At 57.1% G+C, this 23,850-nt stretch overlaps 1 protein-coding gene across 1 annotated transcript; it reads right to left on the reverse strand.

Moving 5' to 3' along the window:
- Positions 1-711: 711 nt before the first annotated feature.
- On the reverse strand, positions 712-3,825 carry PRAME (PRAME nuclear receptor transcriptional regulator; the record flags this gene model as incomplete). Its single annotated transcript, XM_079763177.1, has 3 exons — positions 712-1,409; positions 2,540-3,145; positions 3,533-3,825. 3 exons carry the CDS (start codon positions 3,823-3,825, stop codon positions 833-835), a joined length of 1,476 nt encoding a protein of 491 aa, XP_079619303.1. The 3' UTR covers positions 712-832.
- Positions 3,826-23,850: the final 20,025 nt, after the last annotated feature.

A 23,850-nucleotide genomic window follows, 5' to 3' on the forward strand; every position in this document is an offset into this window, starting at 1 on the left:
TCTTATGGGGAAGTGGACTAGAAAGAAAGATTAAAGGAGCAGCAGAAAAATTCTGACCACTAAAAAGAGCTCATTCTTATATTTCTTAGATAATTCTGTGTATCAAAATGCTAAGCTATTTACATACTTCTGGATCTATACTTTTGTATTGATTCAGGAGGAAGGGAGAGGGCAGGAGACAGAAACATCCATGATGAGAATCATTGGTCAGCTGCCTCCTGCACCTTCCTGGCTCTCCGTGGGGAGGAGTAGGGCCTGGGCAGTGAGGGCCCCTGAGAACTTGTACTTCAGTGGATCTCACTATCAGCCACTTAGTACGTTCCAGACGACATGGATGCACCTTGTGTGTGCTGGCTGACGGAACAGGCACAGAGGTAGTGTGGAGATACTGATGCACCAGAAAAAATAACCCAACAGGAAATGCTAAATGGTGATGTGAACTCCTGGGACCCAACCTCATCCAGCCGAGAGTGTCTGGGCATCATGGATGCTCATTTGACCAGTAACTGCAGATTGGAGAATCGGGTTAACATGTCATAGAGGACACCAGATGGTTAACACTCAGGTTCCCTTTATTACTGACATTTCTTCACAACCATTCAAACAAAGGTAACTCCCACATGCACTTCCCAAATCGGAATCCCTCCCCGCTAGAGATACAGATTCGTATTTCTAACATATCTCCCCAAAGAAACCATTAGCTCCCCCTGTCAACATTTCCCCCCACACTGAGTAGTCTGAAACTGTGGCTGCTGTGTTCCTTTAAGATACACTTATGTCTGGGCTTCAATGTCCGAGTGCCCAGAATAAAGCCTGTGAGATGTGCACCCAGCTAGACAGACACATAACAGGGACACAGAATGGGCTCTGGGTCATAGAAGGTTCTATCGCCACAGCGAGGACAGGGGCTGGCACAGAGCCAGACCATGTCGGGCCGCCCCAACTTCTGCAGCAATTGCTTCAGCACGGCATGCACCTGGGCAAGTTTGCCCAGGTGGAGGGTGCCACTGGATTCCTCGTAACTCTCCAGGGGCGCAGCGTACAGCACGCGGGTCAGCTTGCTCAGCCCGATGGTGTGGCGCAGCAGGTCCTCCAGGACCGTCATGGAGATGGGGTTTTCACAGAAGCTCAGGGTCTTCAGCTGGGAGCAGTGGCTCAGGGCCGACAGGATGTCCATGAACTGGGGGTCCAAGATCCCACACTCATCCAACTCCAGGGCCTGGAGGGTGAGGGAGGCTTTCTCTATCAGCACTTGGAGCGGCCCCGACCTGATATGGGTCAGGTTGAGCCCGTTGAAACTCAGGCCTTTCAGCTGGCTGACGTTCAGGTGCCGGGACAGATGTCTCAAGTCTCTTTCTAAAAACAGGCAGTTAGTGATGGACAGGGTCTGCAAGGGGCTCTTCAGGCACCTGGGGAGACACAGAGCAGTTAGTTCTGGGGGTGGAGCTGGTGGGCAGCGGGAGGTGAGGATGGCCCAGGCCTTAAGGGAAAATAGGCCCATCTCCCCAAACCTAAAGCTTTCCAGATAATGATCAACCCCAGGATGCTGCATGGTGCAGTCACTGAAGCCAGTGCAGATGGGAGTGGCATCCTTTCCCCATCACTTATTCTCTGTGTGACTGGATCAAGTGAATGAAACCTCACACTGCCTCGGCTCCGCTGTCAAGCAGAGTGCATCATAACCCTCTGACCGCCCCCCCGCCCCCGCCGCCCCCGAGTTTGTGAGGATGAATGAAAGCAAAGATGGAAGGTGCTCAGAAAGGAACCTGAATGCCTCAAGCAGGAGGGAGTCAGTAAATCTTAGTATTGGGAGACATGATCCTAAATGCCTTCAACTCTGGCTTCCTTCCAGCCGCAGCCTGGACCCCCCTCACCCTAATCTCTGAGCCCAACGAGGCTACTGGCAGATGCGCAGAAAGGACTCACCTGGGCAAGGCCTGCCAACACTAGTGGGGGCTGCCAGCCCGCGGGAACTTAGACACCGCATCATCCACACACCATCTACCCCTTTTCAGAGCTCCTCACTCCAGAACCTGCATTTCCCACGTATCCCCTCAGCTGGCGCCTCAGGCAACCCTTGGCAGACAGGCAATTGGAGGCAGGTTTGGAGTGAAAGGCCCCTATGGACCAACTGCTGAGTGCAGAGCTCAGCCCTGGAGCCTCACCTCTGATGGCTTTCCCTTCGTCACTGCCACCCTCACCGGGCTCTCTTCCATCATCTTCACCCAGACATCCCTTCCTAAGGGAGGAATTCCCCAAGCTACCCTCACCCGGCCTCAAGTGCCATTACATCGATTCCTAGCGAGGAGTCACTTTAATAGCATCTGTCCTCGTCCATACCTCCAACCTTTGTCTGGGGGGGGAGGGGGGGAGGTGACAACATGCAAGGGGCAGAGCAGTGAACGTGACACTGACTGTGTGGACCGACTAGTAACACATACACTCTGGCAGGGCTGACGGCGGCACAGGAGACCCCATCACTGTGGGCTGAGATGAAGGGGCTCGCTCTGGTCGGCGGAGAAAGCGCGCCCCCCCTCACCTGAGGATCTGGTCCAGGCGGCCTTTGAGGAAGGAGACAGAGTCCAGACAGAGCTCCTGGAGGCAGGGCAGGCTGCGGAACTGGGCGGTGACCTGGCCAATGCACTGCTCCTCCTGCTCCAAGGTGGTGCGAGAAGACGTAAGGATGTGGGAGAGGAGGAAGCGGCGCAGGTTGCCCATCTGGCCCAGGTACGGAGCGAACTTCTTCAGCGTGGACAGCTTCCAGGTACAATTCAGTTCCAGATCCTGGACAGAGTCGAGCTGCACCATATTGAGGATGTTCATGTTTTGCTTGGACACCGCGAAGACCTTCAGCTTCTTACAACACAGGTGCAGCGAACCTCTCCGCTCAGTGACTTTCTTGATGAGGTAGCTGAGGGACTCATCAGGGATCCCTTCCTTGAGGCAAAGGTCTACGAACACCTGCACGGGGGCCACGGGTGGACTTGGCCCCGCCCTGGAACTGTCCCCTTTCCCCCTCTTCCTCATGGGCAGGGCGGCCTCCGGCTCCAGCAGCGAGCACACGTCGGCTCTGGTTCCAGACCACACGGTCCAGAACTCCTGGTGAACTTTCTTCTGTAAATTCAGCAGCTGCAGCTTCCATCGCCTGCGGGGAAAACAGGAGGTGGACGGGAGTGCGTGAAGGTAACAGGGAATAAGACCATGACCGTGAGTCTAGGGATCTGGGCACCTGGGCCAGACACCTGAAGTGACTTTTACTCCACACCCCAGGAACAGCTGCTCCTTGCACCACTGGGATCCTTCCTGGTCCCCATTCCTGGGACCTTTAAGTGCCACCATAGGGGGTGGCTCATGTTCCTTCGGTCACCCTCTGCATCCTAACCAGCCCTATACACCCAAAGCCTCTTCCCAGAATGACCGCAGCAATGGCTGCAGGGCCTCCCTGAGTCTCCCTTAGGCCCAGCACGCTCCCTGGTCCCCGCTGTGTCTGCTCAGACCCCCAGGGTCCAGCCAGGCTACTGAGTCCCGTCACCTGGGGCGAGTCTCCTGGGCAAGCAGGGCATCGAGCCCATCGAGCGCAGCCTGGAAAATCTCGTGGTCCGGCTGCCGATCCTTCATCAGGGCCCCCAGCGGCAGGCAGGGGAAGGGCCAGGCCTGCACCATCATCTTCAGGACCGTGTTGTGCTTCCCGGCAAAGGCCGCCATGAACAGTGGCGGGAAGAGCTCCCTGGGCAGCAGCTCCAGAGCAGCGATGGCCGAGGCCTCGTCCTTCAGCAGGCTCTGGCAGGCCAGCTCCAGGAGTCTGCGCGGGGCCGGGAGGCTCATCGTGATGAAGCTGCCCTGATAGTGATCCTGGGAGACAGCCGGGAGCAAGGCATCCTTGTCAGGCTGAGCACGAGCAACCCCGGTCCCTCCACCCCTCAGGGGAACCAGCTGAGGGCCAAAGGCACTGCTCTGGCAACAGGGGGAGCGACCTCCATTTACCCCGACTCCATTTTCTGCGTGGGGGCCACAGGCCACAGCTCTGCCTCTGCCGGTGGCAGGACAGCATCTCGCCAGGCACCCGAGGAGGGGTAAGAACCACGGGCCCCCTCCCACTGCTACCCCCTGGCAGCATTGAACCCTGCTGTGCAGGGAGTACTGAGAAAAAAGTGTCTAATTTCACTCAAGGACTGAAAACAACTGGAATAAGGGGCAGCTCACGGCCAGCACAGCCTCTTTCTCAGCTCCAACAAATAATCTAGACCAGTGGTCGGCAAACTGCGGCTCGCGAACCGCGGTTTGCCGCTCTGTTGACTAATGAGTTTGCCGACCACTGACCTAACCGAATCCTATGTCCATTCATGAGAGAAAAAGAAACTGAAACCAACCTGGGAGGAGGCTTGATGGGGGCGTTTGCGCCACATCAAAATTCCCGAATGCCCGCGTTAAGACAGCTTTAGGCAGACAGCGGTATCATCCCCAAAGAAAAAGAAAGAAAAAACGTTATTGAATATCAAATCGTGTCTTACACTTTGTTACCTAAATGCAAATCATGTGCCCATTCAGAGGAACCGAGCTACAACCGAGGGACCGTTGGTCTCCCAGGTTTTGAGGTCAAGGCTTCCCCAAAGGAGGTCAGGCCAACATCACAACCAGGAGTTGGCCAGGGGAAGGGAGGGGCCGCTCGTTTGTAAGGGACAAGGGAATTACCCAAGATGGGGGAAAGTATGCTTTGTTCGGGAAATTCAAAGCTTTTGATGTGGAGATACCTGAGAATTAAAGGGGTAGTGGTTAAGAAGGAAACCAGGGGTCTTCAGAATGCTGTTTTCCCTCTCCGGTCTGTGGGAGCCTCTTTCTGCATCAGACTACTCTGGTGTCATGGCCTTGACCTCTCCTCTCAGGGTCCTGGGCCCCCTCTGCCCTGACATAGCCATTCTCAGCGCAGCTGAGTCAGAAGTAACGCCGGCGTGTGTGTGTGTGTGTGTGTGTGTGTGTGTGTGTGTGTGTGCATGCCGGGGGGAGGGAGGGGTTAATAACTAGGGGTCCTAGTACCAACAGCATCTGTGTGCAGCCCGATGCTCCCAATGCCTGAGGTCGTCCTCTCTCCTGCCCCATCTCCAGCTCCGAGGGCCCCCCCGACCTCCGTGGCTGCAGCCGGAGGACAAGCTGGCACTATTGCTGCTTTCTCTCCAGAGGCACCCCTGTCCCCCCACGGTCCAAGCTCACGGGAAGGGAGACCAAAGCCTACTTGACACCAAACGTGAGCCAATCTGGGGTCTGACGGCAGCCCTGCTCCTTCACTCCGAGCAGAGCTTCCAGCGGTGACCGTGGCTTTGGGAAGGGGGTCCCTCACGCACCACAGCGTCTGCTCTTCTGCTTCCTATAGCAAGGCAGCGGGACAGATGCTTTCTGGGGGAAGTGACTTGGGGATACAACAGCTGTTCCTGTTCCTCCTCCCCACGGGGGACCTGGGGATGCAGATCCACCTACTTCCTGGATGGTGAGAACAGAGGGGCCACGGGGCTTCTCCCGACCCCCAAGACGGCTCAGGAACGGGCTCACCTGAAGATGTCTCCCTGCCACTGGGTGCAGCTCAGGCCGGCCCAGGTCCTCCAATGGTCTCCGATGGCTTCTCTGGTCTCGGTCACCGTGTCCGCCCAAGCCTAAGAGTGAGAACCAAAAGGCTCCAAAAACAAGGAGACAGCAGGTTAACACGACTACTTAGGGAAACTGACAACGGGAGGCGCCCCTGGACGGCTGGGCATCGTCCTGTGCCCTGTGCACCCAAAGGCACATGGTGGGCGTGGCAGCAGCCAACCAATGTGTCTCTCTCACATCATGCTCTCTTTCATCTCTCTCTCTCTCTCTCTCTCTCTCTCTCTCTCTCTCTGTCTCTTTCTCTCAAATCCATTCAAAGAAATATATGTTAATCATATATTAAATGGTTAAATGGAAAGCACAAAACCCCTGGAGGCAGGATCCTCCCTTTCGGTGGGCATCACCTCTCACCTCCAACCCGACCACCTCCGGTGAGCCGTGGGGACCCGAGGGCAGCCTTGAGTGACAGGCCTTGTGCCCGGTGAGAAGCGGCCTTTCCCTCCCCCCCGCCCCCCAGCCACATCCCCGCCCTCCCCTGCCCCCAGGCCCTGGCGCGTCCAGCGGGGCGCCTCCCTGGCCAGCGGAGCTGGAGCCCCGCGTAGGGGGGGTTGGGGGTGGGAAGGGGGGGAAGGGGGGAAGGTAAGGGGGGAGAAGTGGGGGGGGAAGGAGGGGGAGGGGGGCGGAGGAACTGAGGCGCCTGAAGCTCAGAGCAGCGGCCTCGCGCGCAGGAGGCGCCTTTCCCTCAGGCCTCACTCCCCCCGCCCCCCCCCCCGGGGAGCCCCTTTCACACGGGACATGGGGGTGTCGAGGGTCACGCGTGACCAGCGCGGGACGAGCCAGCGAAGGAGCGGGGAGTGGGCTTACGTCTCCCAGGCCGCTCCCCGCCGGGCCTCGTGTCCGGCGCTGGCGGAGGGAAAGGAACAATGGCCGCGGGCGCTCCCTGCTCTCCCACCGGAAGCGGCGGCCCGGCCAATCCTGCCTTCTGGTTCCTTCCTTCTCGGGCGAAGTCTCGCGAGATCCTGATCTCGTGAGCGGGGTCTCCGAGGGGGCCCAGAAGGGGTTTAACGGACAGAGAGACGATGGGGGAGGGGTGGTGCCTGTGGCCACGCCCAGCAGGCTGCCAGGGGGTGGGGAGGTGGGGGGCTGCTTGGGGGTCCGGGTGGGTTGTGGGGTGAGGATGGGATAGGGGTCCGGGTGGGTAGGGGGGTGAGGATGGGATAGGGTGGGGGTGGGGGTCCGGGTGGGTTGGGGGGTGAGGATGGGATAGGGTGGGGGTGGGGGTCCGGGTGGGTTGTGGGGTGAGGATGGGATAGGGTGGGGGTGGGGGTCCGGGTGGGTTGGGGGGTGAGGATGGGATAGGGTGGGGGTGGGGGTCCGGGTGGGTAGGGGGGTGAGGATGGGATAGGGTGGGGGTGGGGGGCCGGGTGGGTTGGGGGGTGAGGATGGGATAGGGTGGGAGTGGTGGGCCGGGTGGGTTGGGGGGTGAGGATGGGATAGGGTGGGGGTGGGGGGCCGGGTGGGTTGGGGGGTGAGGATGGGATAGGGTGGGGGTGGGGGTCCGGGTGGGTTGTGGGGTGAGGATGGGATAGGGTGGGGGTGGGGGTCCGGGTGGGTTGGGGGGTGAGGATGGGATAGGGTGGGGGTGGGGGTCCGGGTGGGTAGGGGGGTGAGGATGGGATAGGGTGGGGGTGGGGGGCCGGGTGGGTTGGGGGGTGAGGATGGGATAGGGTGGGAGTGGTGGGCCGGGTGGGTTGGGGGGTGAGGATGGGATAGGGTGGGGGTGGGGGTCCGGGTGGGTTGTGGGGTGAGGATGGGATAGGGTGGGGGTGGGGGTCCGGGTGGGTTGGGGGGTGAGGATGGGATAGGGTGGGGGTGGGGGTCCGGGTGGGTTGGGGGGTGAGGATGGGATAGGGTGGGGGTGGGGGTCCGGGTGGGTAGGGGGGTGAGGATGGGATAGGGTGGGGGTGGGGGGCCGGGTGGGTTGGGGGGTGAGGATGGGATAGGGTGGGAGTGGTGGGCCGGGTGGGTTGGGGGGTGAGGATGGGATAGGGTGGGGGTGGGGGTCCGGGTGGGTTGTGGGGTGAGGATGGGATAGGGTGGGGGTGGGGGTCCGGGTGGGTTGGGGGGTGAGGATGGGATAGGGTGGGGGTGGGGGTCCGGGTGGGTAGGGGGGTGAGGATGGGATAGGGTGGGGGTGGGGGGCCGGGTGGGTTGGGGGGTGAGGATGGGATAGGGTGGGGGTGGGGGTCCGGGTGGGTAGGGGGGTGAGGATGGGATAGGGTGGGGGTGGGGGTCCGGGTGGGTTGTGGGGTGAGGATGGGATAGGGTGGGGGTGGGGGTCCGGGTGGGTTGGGGGGTGAGGATGGGATAGGGTGGGGGTGGGGGTCCGGGTGGGTAGGGGGGTGAGGATGGGATAGGGTGGGGGTGGGGGGCCGGGTGGGTTGGGGGGTGAGGATGGGATAGGGTGGGAGTGGTGGGCCGGGTGGGTTGGGGGGTGAGGATGGGATAGGGTGGGGGTGGGGGGCCGGGTGGGTTGGGGGGTGAGGATGGGATAGGGTGGGGGTGGGGGTCCGGGTGGGTTGTGGGGTGAGGATGGGATAGGGTGGGGGTGGGGGTCCGGGTGGGTTGGGGGGTGAGGATGGGATAGGGTGGGGGTGGGGGTCCGGGTGGGTAGGGGGGTGAGGATGGGATAGGGTGGGGGTGGGGGGCCGGGTGGGTTGGGGGGTGAGGATGGGATAGGGTGGGAGTGGTGGGCCGGGTGGGTTGGGGGGTGAGGATGGGATAGGGTGGGGGTGGGGGTCCGGGTGGGTTGTGGGGTGAGGATGGGATAGGGTGGGGGTGGGGGTCCGGGTGGGTTGGGGGGTGAGGATGGGATAGGGTGGGGGTGGGGGTCCGGGTGGGTAGGGGGGTGAGGATGGGATAGGGTGGGGGTGGGGGGCCGGGTGGGTTGGGGGGTGAGGATGGGATAGGGTGGGAGTGGTGGGCCGGGTGGGTTGGGGGGTGAGGATGGGATAGGGTGGGGGTGGGGGGCCGGGTGGGTTGGGGGGTGAGGATGGGATAGGGTGGGGGTGGGGGTCCGGGTGGGTTGTGGGGTGAGGATGGGATAGGGTGGGGGTGGGGGTCCGGGTGGGTTGGGGGGTGAGGATGGGATAGGGTGGGGGTGGGGGTCCGGGTGGGTAGGGGGGTGAGGATGGGATAGGGTGGGGGTGGGGGGCCGGGTGGGTTGGGGGGTGAGGATGGGATAGGGTGGGAGTGGTGGGCCGGGTGGGTTGGGGGGTGAGGATGGGATAGGGTGGGGGTGGGGGTCCGGGTGGGTTGTGGGGTGAGGATGGGATAGGGTGGGGGTGGGGGTCCGGGTGGGTTGGGGGGTGAGGATGGGATAGGGTGGGGGTGGGGGTCCGGGTGGGTTGGGGGGTGAGGATGGGATAGGGTGGGGGTGGGGGTCCGGGTGGGTAGGGGGGTGAGGATGGGATAGGGTGGGGGTGGGGGGCCGGGTGGGTTGGGGGGTGAGGATGGGATAGGGTGGGAGTGGTGGGCCGGGTGGGTTGGGGGGTGAGGATGGGATAGGGTGGGGGTGGGGGTCCGGGTGGGTTGTGGGGTGAGGATGGGATAGGGTGGGGGTGGGGGTCCGGGTGGGTTGGGGGGTGAGGATGGGATAGGGTGGGGGTGGGGGTCCGGGTGGGTAGGGGGGTGAGGATGGGATAGGGTGGGGGTGGGGGGCCGGGTGGGTTGGGGGGTGAGGATGGGATAGGGTGGGAGTGGTGGGCCGGGTGGGTTGGGGGGTGAGGATGGGATAGGGTGGGGGTGGGGGGCCGGGTGGGTTGGGGGCTGAGGATGGGATAGGGTGGGGGTAGGGAGCCGGGTGGGTTGGGGGGTGAGGATGGGATAGGGTGGGGGTGGGGGTCCGGGTGGGTTGGGGGGTGAGGATGGGATAGGGTGGGGGTGGGGGTCCGGGTGGGTTGGGGGGTGAGGATGGGATAGGGTGGGGGTGGGGGTCCGGGTGGGTTGGGGGGTGAGGATGGGATAGGGTGGGGGTGGGGGGCCGGGTGGGTTGGGGGGTGAGGATGGGATAGGGTGGGGGTGGGGGTCCGGGTGGGTAGGGGGGTGAGGATGGGATAGGGTGGGGGTCCGGGTGGGTTGGGGGCTGAGGATGGGATAGGGTGGGGGTAGGGAGCCGGGTGGGTTGGGGGGTGAGGATGGGATAGGGTGGGGGTGGGGGTCCGGGTGGGTTGGGGGGTGAGGATGGGATAGGGTGGGGGTGGGGGTCCGGGTGGGTTGGGGGGTGAGGATGGGATAGGGGTCCGGGTGGGTAGGGGGCTGAGGATGGGATAGGGTGGGGGTAGGGAGCCGGGTGGGTTGGGGGGTGAGGATGGGATAGGGTGGGGGTGGGGGTCCGGGTGGGTTGGGGGGTGAGGATGGGATAGGGTGGGGGTGGGGGTCCGGGTGGGTTGGGGGGTGAGGATGGGATAGGGTGGGGGTGGGGGTCCGGGTGGGTTGGGGGGTGAGGATGGGATAGGGTGGGGGTGGGGGGCCGGGTGGGTTGGGGGGTGAGGATGGGGTAGGGTGGGGGTGGGCTGGGATGTGGAGAGAGGAAAAGGAGGCCCCGGACACCCCACCCCCAACTTATCTCCCACCCTCCCCCCGGGTCTGTGTTTCCGGGGACCCCTTCCCCTCGGCCCCTTTTCCCCTGCGGTTGTGGGGTGCTACTGTCGCCTCCTGGGGTCCCTGATTGAGGGTTCTCGCCCCCCCTTTCCACCTCATTGTCTAGAAAAGAGCTCCTGCCCTGGGCTGGTCCCATGTCCCCACGCCCTGGACGCGGCCATTGCCACCCCCCCCCGCCCCCCGCAGAGGGGCGCCCAGCACAGCAATGAGCCTGTCCTCTCCCCAGGGGGCTCCTCAGTCCTCCCCGGGGAGGGTGGGCCAGCTCCTTCCGACGCCCCAGATCCCCAGATCCCCAGATCCCCAGATCCCGGCCCTACTCACCTCCCCCAGGCCTCCAGGTGGTCGCAGCGGCCGCTCCCCGAGGCGAAGGGCTTCTCTTCTCACCAGCACCCCCTTTGGACAAAGTTCCAACTGGGCCTGAAACAAAATGGGGCAGAGCTCCAAGGAGGGAGCCGCCAGCCACGCTGAGGGGGGCCCAGCCCGGGTGCGCAGCCTCCCTCTCTTGGAGCTGCCTCCTACCCGGGGCTCTCCGGGCCGCCACCAGGGGGCGCTGGGGGCCGGGCATCCTCAAGGGGCCAGGTTGGGGCGCCCCCTTTTGGAAAGTCTCTTTAGGAGAGAAAAGTCTGGCTTCCGGGGGATCCTTTCCCGGGGAGGAGGGGGGAGGCTAAGAGCAGAGCGGAGGCCCCGGCCTATCACTCCAGCAGGCCTGGGGGGCGGGGAGGGGGGCCTCCGTGGGGACTTTTGAAACCACGTCCTCACTCAGCCTCCCCCAACTGCGGGTCATTTCTGGAAGGGACCGTGGGCAGTGGACACTGTGTCCCGTCATGCGAGGGACCCTGGATCTCTCAACGGCAGGCTCTGGGAAGTGGTGGTGGCTGAGAGCAACAAGCAGGGTGGTGAGGCTGGCCATGTGTGTGTGCATGTGTGTGCACGCCTGTGTGCGCCTGTGTGCGCCTGTGTGCATGTGTGTGTGCCTGTGTGCGTGTGTGCCTGTGTGTGTGCGTGTGCGTGCACACATGTGTGCGCCTGTGTGCATGTGTGTGCACGCCTGTGTGCGCCTGTGTGCATGTGTGTGTGCGTGTGCGTGCCTGTGTGTGTGCCTGTGTGTGTGTCTGTGTGCATGTGTGTGCATGTGTGCGTGCGTGTGCGTGTGTGTGTATGTGTGTGTGTGTGTGAGAGTCTACCCTGCCGTCCCTCCAGGCACTCCTCATGCCTATGAGCTGGCAGAGTTTAAGGTTTCCAGCCACATGGATGAATGAATGAGTGCAAATGAGGCCATCGCATTGATCCCCAGCAGATCTGGGACGGTCCCTAGAGCAGAGCTGGTGAAAAACCTCCCTTTTTTCTCCTTAGAACTGGAGGTCCCGCCACCCCTCCCTCCCTCTCTAGCCTCCTTCAGCAAATATTTGTCCTTGAGTGGCTGCTCACGCCGTGCTCGGAGATACACACGGTATCTCCTCACAAGGCTTAGGATGAAAATAGAAAAACAAACCAGCCACCGGAGACAAGAAGACCGTTGTCTTCACGGGGCGATTGTAAGGAAGCCTCTGAAGAAGACAAAGGGGCGGGTGTGGGATGTTCCCAAGGCGGCAGCCTCCTGTCTGAGGCCGGAGCCGGGCGGAGCCACTGGGGCTGAGAGGGCCCTGCTGTGGGCATGAGGACAGACCTCGCACTTTCTGAGACAGTCAAGTGCGTGGCCAATCTGAGAACATGAAGGAGACCGGGGCAGAGGGGCGGGTGATAAGCGACAGAGAGGATAGCGGGTGCATCTGTGGAACTCGGAATTAAAAGGGAATCCATGAACCTCAGAGGGAAGGCAGGGGAGGGGGGTGGGAAGAGATCAACCGATGAACTTGTCTGCATAGATGCATCACCCGTGGACAATGGGGTGGTGAGGGCCTGGGGGGAGGATGGGAGTAGGCTGGAAGAGGTTAGTGGGGGAAAAAGAAGAACACGTGTAATACTTTCAACAATAAAGATTTATTTTAAAAAGGTAAAAAAATAAAAGGGAGTCTATTTGAAGATTGCCTGCCCTTATTTTCATGATCCCGTTGCTTGTCATACTTGCTGGGATTGATACACGAAAAAGATGAGGTCTGTATATTTGAAAGCAAAATGCAGGTCTCCCAACTGATTATATAATGCAACCCAATTTGTGTAACAGTAAATGTGAATATAACATCCACTTATTTCATTGCTTCAAGTCATGCCTCACAACGTTTACCGAATTCCTGGGCTACGCTAGGCCTGGATATGGAAGAGGGACTGAGAGTTACAGGGCCCGCCCTCCTGGGAGAGATGTAATTCATCTTTGTGAGCATCTCAGAAAAGCAGGTTAGTGCCCAGAAGGTGGTCACTAAAATGATCAGGTTGGTTTTCTTAAAACCCTTTTCTGTATTTTTTAAATGTTTTCTATCATTCTTTTCCTTGACTAGCAGTGGAAATAGAGCTATTTTCATTTTGGAAATATTGAAAAGTACAGTCAACCTGCACTGCATTGTAATGGTCACCATGGAGACTTTAAAACCCTTCAGTGAGGGGAGGGAGGAGGGGGATGCTTTTGTAGGAGCTGTTTTGTGTGTGTGTGCGCAGCTGATAGAGGCTGAGTCTCAGCTAATCTGTGAGGGGATGAGAAAGAAATGAACTGAAAGAGGAAAATACTTTTTAATGCACATATTTTTTAATTGATTTCAGAGAGAAAGGGAGAGGGAGAGAGAGAGAGATGTCAATGATGAGAGAGAATCATTGATCAGATGCCTCCTGCATGCTCCACACTGAGGATCAAGCCCGCAACCCAGGCATGTGCCCTTGACCGGAATTGAACCCAGGACCCTTCAGCCTGCAGGCCGACGCTCTATCCACTGAGCCAAACCAGCGAGGGCGGGCTATGCTTTCTTCTATGATCACCTAAAGTAAGCCCAAAGGAGGAAGAACCTGCATTCTCGACCTAACCATGCGTGACTTGGGATAACGGTCATAGAGCGCTTACCAACGAATGGAAACTTAGTCTTGATTTTCTAGCCAGACGCACGCAAGGGTGCTGGGAACTTGAATGCGGTCTTGGTGATTCTCAGTGGACACACTGAGACCGGAAAGGACAAGCCGCTCGTCCAAAGCAGAGTGGACAACTCAAGAAGGAATTCAAACCCTAACCAGTTTGGCTCAGTGGCTAGAGCATCGGCCTGCGGAGTGAAGGGTCCCGGGTTCAATTCCGGTCAAGGGCATGTACCTTGGTTGTGGGCACATCCCCAGTAGGGGGTGTGCAGGAGGCAGCTGATTGATGTTTCTCATTGATGTTTCTAACTCTCTATCCCTCTCCCTTCCTCTCTGTAAAAAAATCAATAATATATATATATTTTTTAAAAAAGAATGAATTCAGGGCTGTGGAGTCCTGCCGGGGGCTCCTTGCCCCCAGAGTGGGGCTTCACTGAGTTGCGCTTCCATGACACCCAACACACAATAGGCTCCTGATTTGAAAACACGCACCTGAAATGGCCTCTGGGCCCCCGGTCTGCTGCAGGACCAAGCGGATGTGAAAGGTCTTGGAGAGAATTCCGGGTGGCTGCTCTGCGTTCCCTAGCCTGTGTGTCATGATTTGGGTGAACCACAGAGGAAGGGAGAAGGAGGGAGAGACAGAAACATCAATGATGAGAATCATTGATCAGCTGCTCCTGCACACCCCCTACTGGGGACCGAACCCACAACCTAGGCATGTGCCCCACCAGGTATTGAACCATGACCTCCTGATTCATAGGTCGATGCTCAACCACTGAGCCACGCTGGCCCGGCTATATAAGGCATTTTTGAACAAAGGAGAAAAGGGGGGAAATGGGATATTAGATTTCAGCTGTGAGAACGGGTGGTTTGCAGGTGGTTGAGGAAGAACAGAACACACATGTCAGGAAAATTCAGACACAATGAGACCCAGGTTATCTAGCTAAGAGATAAGCTCTAGGATAACTTTGTCCATTCAAGAGGAAGCGGATGGCCAGAGGGAGATGGGCTGAGAGGGAGACAGAAGAGACCGGGGCCTGGTACTGAGCTGAATGGGAAAGGACAGAGATGGGAAGGAAGTCAACAGGGATTCCAGGGTCCCACTCTGCTGCCTTCCCCAGTGCTTGGGGTGCACCCTCGTGGGCCACCAGGGGGCAGCAAGAGCCTGGGTTGCGGGCAAGGTACTTGCTGTGGTTCATGCTGTCCCTCCAGGAAGTGTGAAGAGCTGCTTCCCTCTGAGGCCCTTGTGTCCCAAAACAGCTGTGCCCAACAGATCACCTCTTACCCATTAGGGCTAATACGTCTAGGGCTCAGCTTCAGCCTCAATCCCCTGCAGAGACAGAGGATGGAGCCATGGGGAGGAGCCATGCTGACTAAAGGGAATGAGAGGGAGCTGAGGGCCATACTCAGTCCCAGCTCTGCCATTGGTACCTGAGAAGTGGAGCAACCGGATCTTTGTCAGCCAACCTGTCCTCACATTTGTGCACACAGTGCAGAGGGGAAGCCCTGGGATTTCTCACCAGGAACCGCCATGACGCCCACACAGAGAGGGTAGGGATCCCCCTGGCTGGCTCCATTTCCGCATGCTGTCCTAGCTCAGTCTGATCTTACTAAGAATGTCTTACAGAGTTTGGTTCTTTCTTTAAAAATTTATTGATTGATGAGAGAGAGAGAGAGAGAGAGAGAGAGAGAGAGAGAGAGAGAGAGAGGTATATGTTGTTCCATATATCAATGCATTCATTGGTTGATTCTGACTGGGGATTGAACCTGAAACCATGGCACATTGGGACTATGCTGTAATCCAGGGGTCCTCAAACTTTTTAAACAGGGGGCCAGTTCACTGTCCCTCAGACCGTTGGAGGGCTGGACTATAGTTAAAAAAAACTATGAACAAATTCCTATGCACACTGCACATATCTTATTTTGAAGTAAAAAAACAAAATGGCAAAAACACCCGCATGTGGCCCACGGGCCGTAGTTTGAGGACGCCTGCTAATCAATTGAGCTACCCAGCCAGGGCAAGAGTTTAATTCTTGATAAAGCTCTTCTTTCCAGGGATGCAGGCGTGTCTAGACTCCAGGTCAAGTCAGAGTGGAGTGAGGAGAGGCAGGTGCAGGAAATGGATTTGCATGGAGGCCCCTCCCTCCGTGAGGCAGGGGGAGGGGATAAGAGAGGTCTGGGGGAGCCAGGCTCAGGCTTGGGGTCTCAGAAGGCAGCGCTCTCAGGGCACCTCCACCATGGCCTGGGCTCTGCTCCTCCTCAGCCTCCTCTCTCAGGGCTCAGGTGAGGCCTCAAGGGAAGGGACCCGGGGACACCTGGGCTCACTCTCTGCCTCCTCCTCGGGCTTCCCGGGCCCAGCGCTGAGCTCACCAGAGTGTGTTGTTGCTCTTTTCAGGGTCCTGGGCCCAGGCGGCCCTCACTCAGCCTCCCTCCATGTCCGGGAACCTGGGACAGTCAGTCACCATCTCCTGTGTGGGAAGCAGCAATGACATCGGGCGTTATAATGAAGTATCCTGGTACCAACAGCGCCCGGGCTCGGCCCCCAAACTCCGGATTTATCAAATCACAAAACGGCCCTCGGGGATCCCTGAGCGCTTCTCTGGCTCCAAGTCTGGCAACACGGCCACCCTGACCATCTCTGGGCTGCGGGCTGAGGACGAGGCTGACTATTACTGCTGCTCATACCGTTATGTAGGAGGTAGCACTCTGCACAGTGGTGCAGGCTCATGGGGAAGTGAGACCAAAACCTCCTTGAACTCCCTCAAGTCCCTTCACTCCTCAACTCAGGCTTTCATTTGTTTATCCTTTGCTATTATCTTATTTTTAAATAATTGCAAACATAAACACAAATTTACAGATGATATAAAGAAATCCTCTATAATCTTTTCCCTGATTCACCACTTTTTAAAATTTTACCATATTTACTTTTCATTTTGTTTTCTTATTTTCATCTCTCTCAGCATATATGTTTATGTATGCATACATGTGAGTAGAGGTATATACACACACATGCGTATACATACATAACACAGACACAATGACATTCATTTTCTGAATCATTGGAGAGTAAGGTGTATCCACCGGCACCTACTTTTAATATCTTTTCCCCCAGAATTCACATTCAATAACGTACATCATTTCAGGGTGTATCATTCGGTGGCTTTTATCATATTCTCGAGTATGGGCATGCATCACACTCTGTAATTCCAGAACGCTTTCATTCCCCGGAAGCAGCCCCTCATTCATTAGCTGTCACTGCCAGGTTCCCTCTTCTTTCACTGACTCCCTCACAACTGTGGACACTGCGCATAGAAGGCAGCACCCACGACATGGGCTTTTGTGTTTGATTTTTCTCGTTTATTGAAGGTTTCCAAGGGTCATTCATGCTGAAGCATACATCAGGACTTCATCCCTTAGCATGACCGAATAATATTGCATCGTATGGATAGGCCTCATTTTATTTATCCATGAATCGATTGATGGGCTCCTTTGATTGATCTGTCTCTTCTATCACAACCCAAGGGCAGAGAGATGCTTTTGGGACCGAGGGCATGAACACCTTAGGTTCACATCATTCACACGAGGAAATAAAATATAATTCTCACTCCCAGGGAAATCCGTAGGCCACAGCCAAGGCTTCCTTTTCCTCTGCCTCTTAGAGCCTCTCATTCTTCGAGTCCATCGGGGTGGCCGCGGGAAGGTTTCCTGTTGAGTGGCATCTTCCCTTCTCTCGGCCTGTTTGTGGGACATTTCCCGGATGAGCTGGGGAGGGCAGGGAGGGGCCTGGGCCTCAGCTTCATCACTGGGCAAGGGGGCTTCATCCGTGCACGGGCGCTTTCTCTCTCTTTTCCGGTGTCCGTCAAATGTTCCGGGTGACTTTCCTCCACCTCCAAAGGCTAAAAGGACCGGGGTTCACCTTCTCCTTGTGGTTTGTCATAAAATGTCCTCCATGAACATTCACAATGTAAGAAAGAGTAACACATAGAAACCTCACCTACCTCTGGCTGCCTGTACTCACCCAAAGCATGTCCATCCTTCCCACTCCCCAAAGAGCCCAGTGCTGACATTGGGGTTAATCCCTCTATTATTTGCTTTTCATTCCTTCTCTGTACCTTCTCACAACTGCATCCTCAAACTACATAGTTTTGAAACAATGAGAATAAGCTAGCCCTAGCCGATTTGGCTCAGAGGATAGAGTGTTGGCCTGTGGACTGAAGGGTCTTGGATTTGATTCTGGACAAGGGCAAATGCCCAGGTTGCAGGTTTGATCCCCAGTGGGCAGCCTGCAGGAGGCAGCGATCCGTGATTGTCTCTCATCATTGATGTTTCTATCTCTATCTCCCTCTCCCTTCTTCTCTGAAATCAATAAAAGGAAAATGTGTGTGTGTGTGTGTGTGTGTGTGTGTGTGTGTGTGTGTGTGTGTTTTAAAGAAGGAGCTGTGGCCACCAAGCAGAGATTGAAGTCATGTAGCTACAGCCATGGAATGCCGGCAGCCTAGCAGCTGGAAGAGCCAGGAAGCAGATTCTCCCTGGAATCTCCAGGAGGAACCAGCTCACCTGACACCCTGATTTCTGCTATTCTAAGCCCCTGGGCCATCTCCATTTGACAGAGTTTTTCCTTCTTTGTGCAATATATTTTCTTCCAACTTTTTGAGAAGTCAGTCTGTCTTCGCCTAGTCCCATGTTTCTCATCCAACCTTCCTGTTTGGGTTTTATTGAATGTTCCTCAGCCTTGAGCCAAGAGCAGCTTCATAAGCCATAACCTTGTGCCAAGTCCATGGTGGGACGTGCTAAATAGTCCTGAGATGAGCAGCGGGGCCACCTGGTGTGGCAGGCAACACATTCCATTCAAGAGGAAGCGGATGGCCAGAGGGAGATGGGCTGAGAGGGAGACAGAAGGGACCGGGGCCTGGTACTGAGCTGAATGGGAAAGGACAGAGATGGGAAGGAAGTCAACAGGGATTCCAGGGTCCCACTCTGCTGCCTTCCCCAGTGTTTGGGGTGCACCCTCGTGGGCCACCAGGGGGCAGCAAGAGCCTGGGTTGTGGGCAAGGTACTTGCTGTGGTTCATGCTGTCCCTCCAGGAAGTTTGAAGAGCGGCTTCCCTCTGAGGCCCTTGTGTCCCAAAACAGCTGTGCCCAACAGATCACCTCTTACCCATTAGGGCTAATACGTCTAGGGCTCAGCTTCAGCCTCAATCCCCTGCAGAGACAGAGGATGGAGCCATGGGGAGGAGCCATGCTGACAAAGGGGGATGAGAGGGAGCTGAGGGCCATACTCAGTCCCAGCTCTGCCATTGGTACCTGGGAAGTGGAGCAACCGGATCTTTGTCAGCCAACCTGTCCTCACGTTTGTGCACACAGTGCAGAGGGGAAGTGCTGGGATTTCTCACCAGGAACCTCCATGACGCCCACAACAGAAAAGGTAGGGATCCCCCTGGCCTGCTCCATTTCTGCGTGCTGTCCTAGCTCAGTCTGATCTTACTTAGAATATCTTACAGAGTTTGGTTCTTTCTTAAAAAATTTATTGATTGATTTGAGAGAGAGAGAGAGAAAGATGTGTTTGTTGTTTTATATATCAATGCATTCATTGGTTGATTCTGACTGGGGATCGAACCTGAAACCATGGCACATTGGGACGATGCTCTAATCAATTGAGCTACCCAGCCAGGGCGAGAGTTTAATTCTTGATAAAGCTCTTCTTTCCAGGGATGCAGGCGTGTCTAGACTCCAGGTCAAGTCAGAGTGGAGTGAGGAGAGGCAAGTGCAGGAAATGGATTTGCATGGAGGCCACTCCCTCCCTGGGGCAGGGGGAGGGGATAAGAGAGGTCTGGGGGAGCCAGGTTCAGGCTTGGGGTCTCAGAAGGCAGCGCTCTCAGGACACCTCCACCATGGCCTGGGCTCTGCTCCTCCTCAGCCTCCTCTCTCAGGGCACAGGTGAGGCTCCAGGGAAGGGACCTGGGGACACCTGGGCTCACTCTCTGCCTCCTCCTCAGGCTCCCCCGGGCCCAGCACTGAGCTCACCAGAGTGTGTTGTTGCTCTTTTCAGGGTCCTGGGCCCAAGCGGCCCTCACTCAGCCTCCCTCCGTGTCCGGGACTCCAGGGACTTCAGTCACCATCTCCTGTGCTGGGAGCAGCAGTGATGTCGGTTATTCTAATTATGTCTCCTGGTACCAACAGCGCCCGGGCTCGGCCCCCAAACTCCTGATTTATTATGTCAGCAATCGGCCCTCAGGGATCCCTGAGCGCTTCTCTGGCTCCAAGTCTGGCAACACGGCCACCCTCACCATCTCTGGGCTGCAGGCTGAGGACGAGGCTGACTATTACTGCTGCTCATATACCAGCAGTAGCACTCTGCACAGTGGTGCAGGCGCATGGGGAAGTGAGACCAAAACCTCCTTGAACTCCCTCAAGTCCCTTCACTCCTCAACTCGGGCTTTCATTTGTTTATCCTTTGCTATTATCTTATTTTTAAATAATCTCAAACGTAAACACAAATTTAAAGATAATATAAAGAAATTCTATAATCTTTCTCTAATTCAACACTTTTTAAAATTTTACCATATTTGCTTTTCACTTTATTTTCTTACTAGAGGCCTGATGCATGAAAATTCGTGCAAGAGTAAGCCTTCCTTCCTCAGACTGCCGGCACCGGCTTCCCTCTGGCACCCGGGACCCGGGCTGGTTTCCCTCCGGCCCCGGCTTCATCAGGAAGGACGTTTGGAAGGACATCCAGTCTAATTAGCATCTTACCCTTTTATTAGTATAGATTTTCATCTCTCTAGCATATATGTTTATGTATATGTATATAAGTGTGGGTATTTACACATACATACATACATATACACTGAGTGTCAAGATTATTATGATCTCTGAACGCATAATAATCTGGCCACTCAGTGTATATCCTATATAATAAAAGGCTAATATGCAAATTGTCCCCTTGACCAGGAGTTCGACCAGCAGGCACGCCAGCCAACCCCCCATGTCCTCTCCTCCTGGCCAGGCTGTCTAGACCGCACCCATGCATGAACGAATTCATGCACCGGGCCTCTAATATATATATAACATTGGGGTTAATCCCTCTATTATTTGCTTTTCATTCCTTCTCTGTACCTTCCCACAACTGCATCCTCCAACCACGTAGTTTTTGAAACAATGAGAATAGGTTAGCCCTAGCCAGCTTGGCTCAGTGGATAGAAGGTTGGCCTATCGACTGAATCTGGTCAAGGGCACACATGTCTGGGTTGCAGGCTTGATCCCCAGTGTGGGGCGTGCAGGAGGCAGCCAATCCATGATTGTCTCTCATCACTGATGTTTCTCTTTCTCTCTCTCCCTCTTCCTTCCACTCTGGAATCAATAAAAATATTTTTAAAAATAGAATAAGCTGCTAACCAGCGGAGTGAGGAAAGGACAGTGTGCCCATCAGGGGAGGCCCCAAGATACCTTCACCCTGCCAGAGGCTCACAGATTGGGCAGAGCTCCCCACTGATTTACTGCCCCCTTCTCTCCCCCCCTCCACCCCCTCCGCTGAAGAAGACAGACACAGCCCAGAGGAAAGAGGAGGAATCCTAGAGTTGGGTCTGGTCTTGCCGGATGTGGGCCAGGCCCTGGCTCTCCAGCAGGATCTTGGCGGGGGCTGAGGGGCTGTAGATTTCCTGTTGCCTAGTTGAGCCCGGAATCCAGGAGACTCAGAGAGCGCTCACTGGGGGACAGAAGAGACTAGTCTTGGCTGCTCAGGACACTGGCAGTGGCTCCTGGCAAGACAACGTTGGCGCAGACAAGCAAGTGCCAATCGGAATCCAGGCCACACGCTCCCAGACATGGCCGGGCGGTGCCAGAGCTGCTTGCACCTGCGACACGCCAGCTTCCTCACCGAGGCCTCTTTCCACCCGTTGCCATCAGTGGGCGGTGACCATTAGGGCATGGTGGGCAGAGCAAACTGTACTCATGAGGCCCCCAGGGTTCTCCTGATGCCCTCAGACCCAACTCTGCCTGGCTCCCCTCAGCCAGAGACGTGTGTCCACTGCTGCCGAGGACAAACCCGTGCAGGGAGGGGCTGAGGGGCTGAGGGGCTGAGGGGCTGAGGGCTGAGGGGCTGAGGGGCTGAGGGGCCGAGGGGCTGAGGGCTGAGGGGCTGAGGGGTTGAGGGGTTGAGGGGTTGAGGGGCTGAGGGGCTGAGGGCTGAGGGGCTGAGGGGATGAGGGGATGAGGGGATGAGGGGATGAGGGGCTGGCAGCAGGGCTCTCCGGTCCTCACCAGCAGGAGGGAGAGAGGATCTGGACAGCCACCCGCTTCCGGAACCGCCCCCACTTCTAACGTGTCCTCCATCTCAGCTCATCACTTCACACTCCTCACTGGTTGGGAAGAAAATGTGATGTTTTGGGTGGGAACCTTTGCAGACCAGGGACTGGGCTCTGTCAGGCCTAAGTCAGTTGCCACTTGTCAACATACATCCTGGCTTCCGAGTGTGTGTTGTCTTTTTTGCCCTGTTCCTTGGTCTCTCGCATAAAACCCTGAGCCAGGGCAATAATGCTCAGTCTACTCTTAGTGAGTTTAGGAAGAGAACATAGTTGTACAGTCGCTCCGTTGCAGCCACATTCATCGCATTCGTGGGTTGCTTCTTGCATGTGGCCTGACTGGAGATTGAACCTGAAACCTCGGCGTGTTGGGATGACACTCTAACCACTTGAGCTACCCGGCCAGGGCTTCCAATTCCTTTGTTAAACAACGTCCAATAAATGCACCCCAGGCTCAGACTCAGGACCCAGGCTGGGGCCAATGCACAGGCAGGGGGCGGGTCAACCCATCCTATGAGAAGAAGCGGGGAGGTTTGAGGGGCGAGAAGTACCCAACGTTGCCTGTTGCCCCTGGAAACTGAGCGATTGGCTCTCTCCAGCCTGCCTTGGACCCTGTCCTCCCCTTCATCCCTCAGAGCAAGAAGTGGAAGTCTCAAGATTCCTCAGGAGCCACAATGGCTCTTACAACAGGAAGGAAGGGGACATCCGAGATTGTCTCCATTTTCTGGGCACTGTCTTAGGCTCAGCCTACCCTGACTCGGAAAATTCCGCTCAAAGACTTTTCTAAAAAATATATTTTATTGATTTTTTTTACAGAGAGGAAGGGAAAGGGACAGAGAGTTAGAAACATCGATGAGAGAGAAACATCGATCAGCTGCCTCCTGCACACCACCTACTGGGGACGTGCTGCAACCAAGGTACATGCCCTTGACCGGAATCGAACCTGGGACCCTTCAGTCTGCAGGCTGATGCTCTCTCCACTGAGCCAAGCCGGTTAGGGCCAGTTCAGAGACTTTTAATCCCCAGGGAGCTCTCTGCCCAGAGTGCAGAGTATCTAGACACCAGGGCCAAGTCTATGGGGTGGAGAGATGCAGGTGCACCAGGCATATTTGCATGGAGGCCCCGCCCTCTTCGGAGGCACGGGGGAGGGGGGGATAAGAGAGGTCTGGGGGAGCCAGGCTTGGGGTCTCAGAAGGCAGAACTTTTGGGGCGTCTCTGCTATGGCCTGGGCTCTGCTCCTCCTCAGCCTCCTCTCTCAGGGCACAGGTGAGGGCGCCTGGGAAGGGACCACAGGGCCATCGGGCTGATGGAGGCCTCTGTCTCCTCTTTGAGGCTCACCTGAGCCCCAGCACTGAGCTCACCAGAGTGTGTTTTTGCTCTTTTAGGGTCCCGGGCCCAGGCGGCCCTCACACAACTGCCATCCGTGTCCGGGAACCTGGGACAGTCGGTCACCATCTCCTGTGCGGGGAGCAGCAATGACATCGGGCGTTATAATTACGTCTCCTGGTACCAACAGCGCCCGGGCACGGCCCCCAAACTCCTGATTGCCTACGTCAACGCTCGGCGCCCGGGGATCCCTGAGCGCTTCTCCGGCTTCAAGTCCAGCAACACGGCCTTCCTCATCATCTCCGGGCTGCAGGCTGAGGACGAGGCCGACTACCACTGCTTCTCCTATGTGGGCAGCAACACTCTCCACGGTGGTGCGGGCTCATGGGGAAGTGAGACCAAAAACACCCAGGCGCCCGCCATGCTCTGAAGATGCTCCCCTCCCTGGGCGGGGGGCTCAGGCGGCTTGGCCTGGAGGATTCGTCCTCTATCCCTTCCTCCGGCCTCTCACACAGCCTTGAGAACGCAGCATGTTTTCTCAGCTCTTCTCCCCTCTCCCAGGAAGTCCACAGGATCTGGGGTTTCCTGCCCTGGCTTCTGTTTTGTGCATCCGGAAGGCCCCTCATTCCAAAGCGTTCATTACAACAGCCTCAAGGAGGCCCCTGCTGGTCTTGCTGGGTCCATTTCCCACAATCCTCTGGGAAATCCTTACTTCAAATCCCTGGGCCTCCCACACCTGCTCACCAACCTGGATCCAGTTCTCCACTAATGAAGTGAGAAAGACAATAAAGAAAGTTTTAATTTCCCTTCCTTTGTCCCTCCCTTCTTTCCTACTTTCCTTCCTTCCTTCCTTCCTTCCTTCCTTCCTTCCTTCCTTCCTTCCTTCCTTCCTTCCTTCCTTTCTTCCTTCCTTCCTTCCTCCCTGCCTCCCTCCCTCCTTTTTTTCCTTCCTTCCTTCTTTCCTTCTTTGTGGGGCTCCCAATACTTGC

This window comes from Cnephaeus nilssonii (genome assembly GCF_951640355.1).
Source record: "Cnephaeus nilssonii genome assembly, chromosome: 22".
Taxonomy (NCBI): Eukaryota; Metazoa; Chordata; class Mammalia; order Chiroptera; family Vespertilionidae; genus Cnephaeus; species Cnephaeus nilssonii.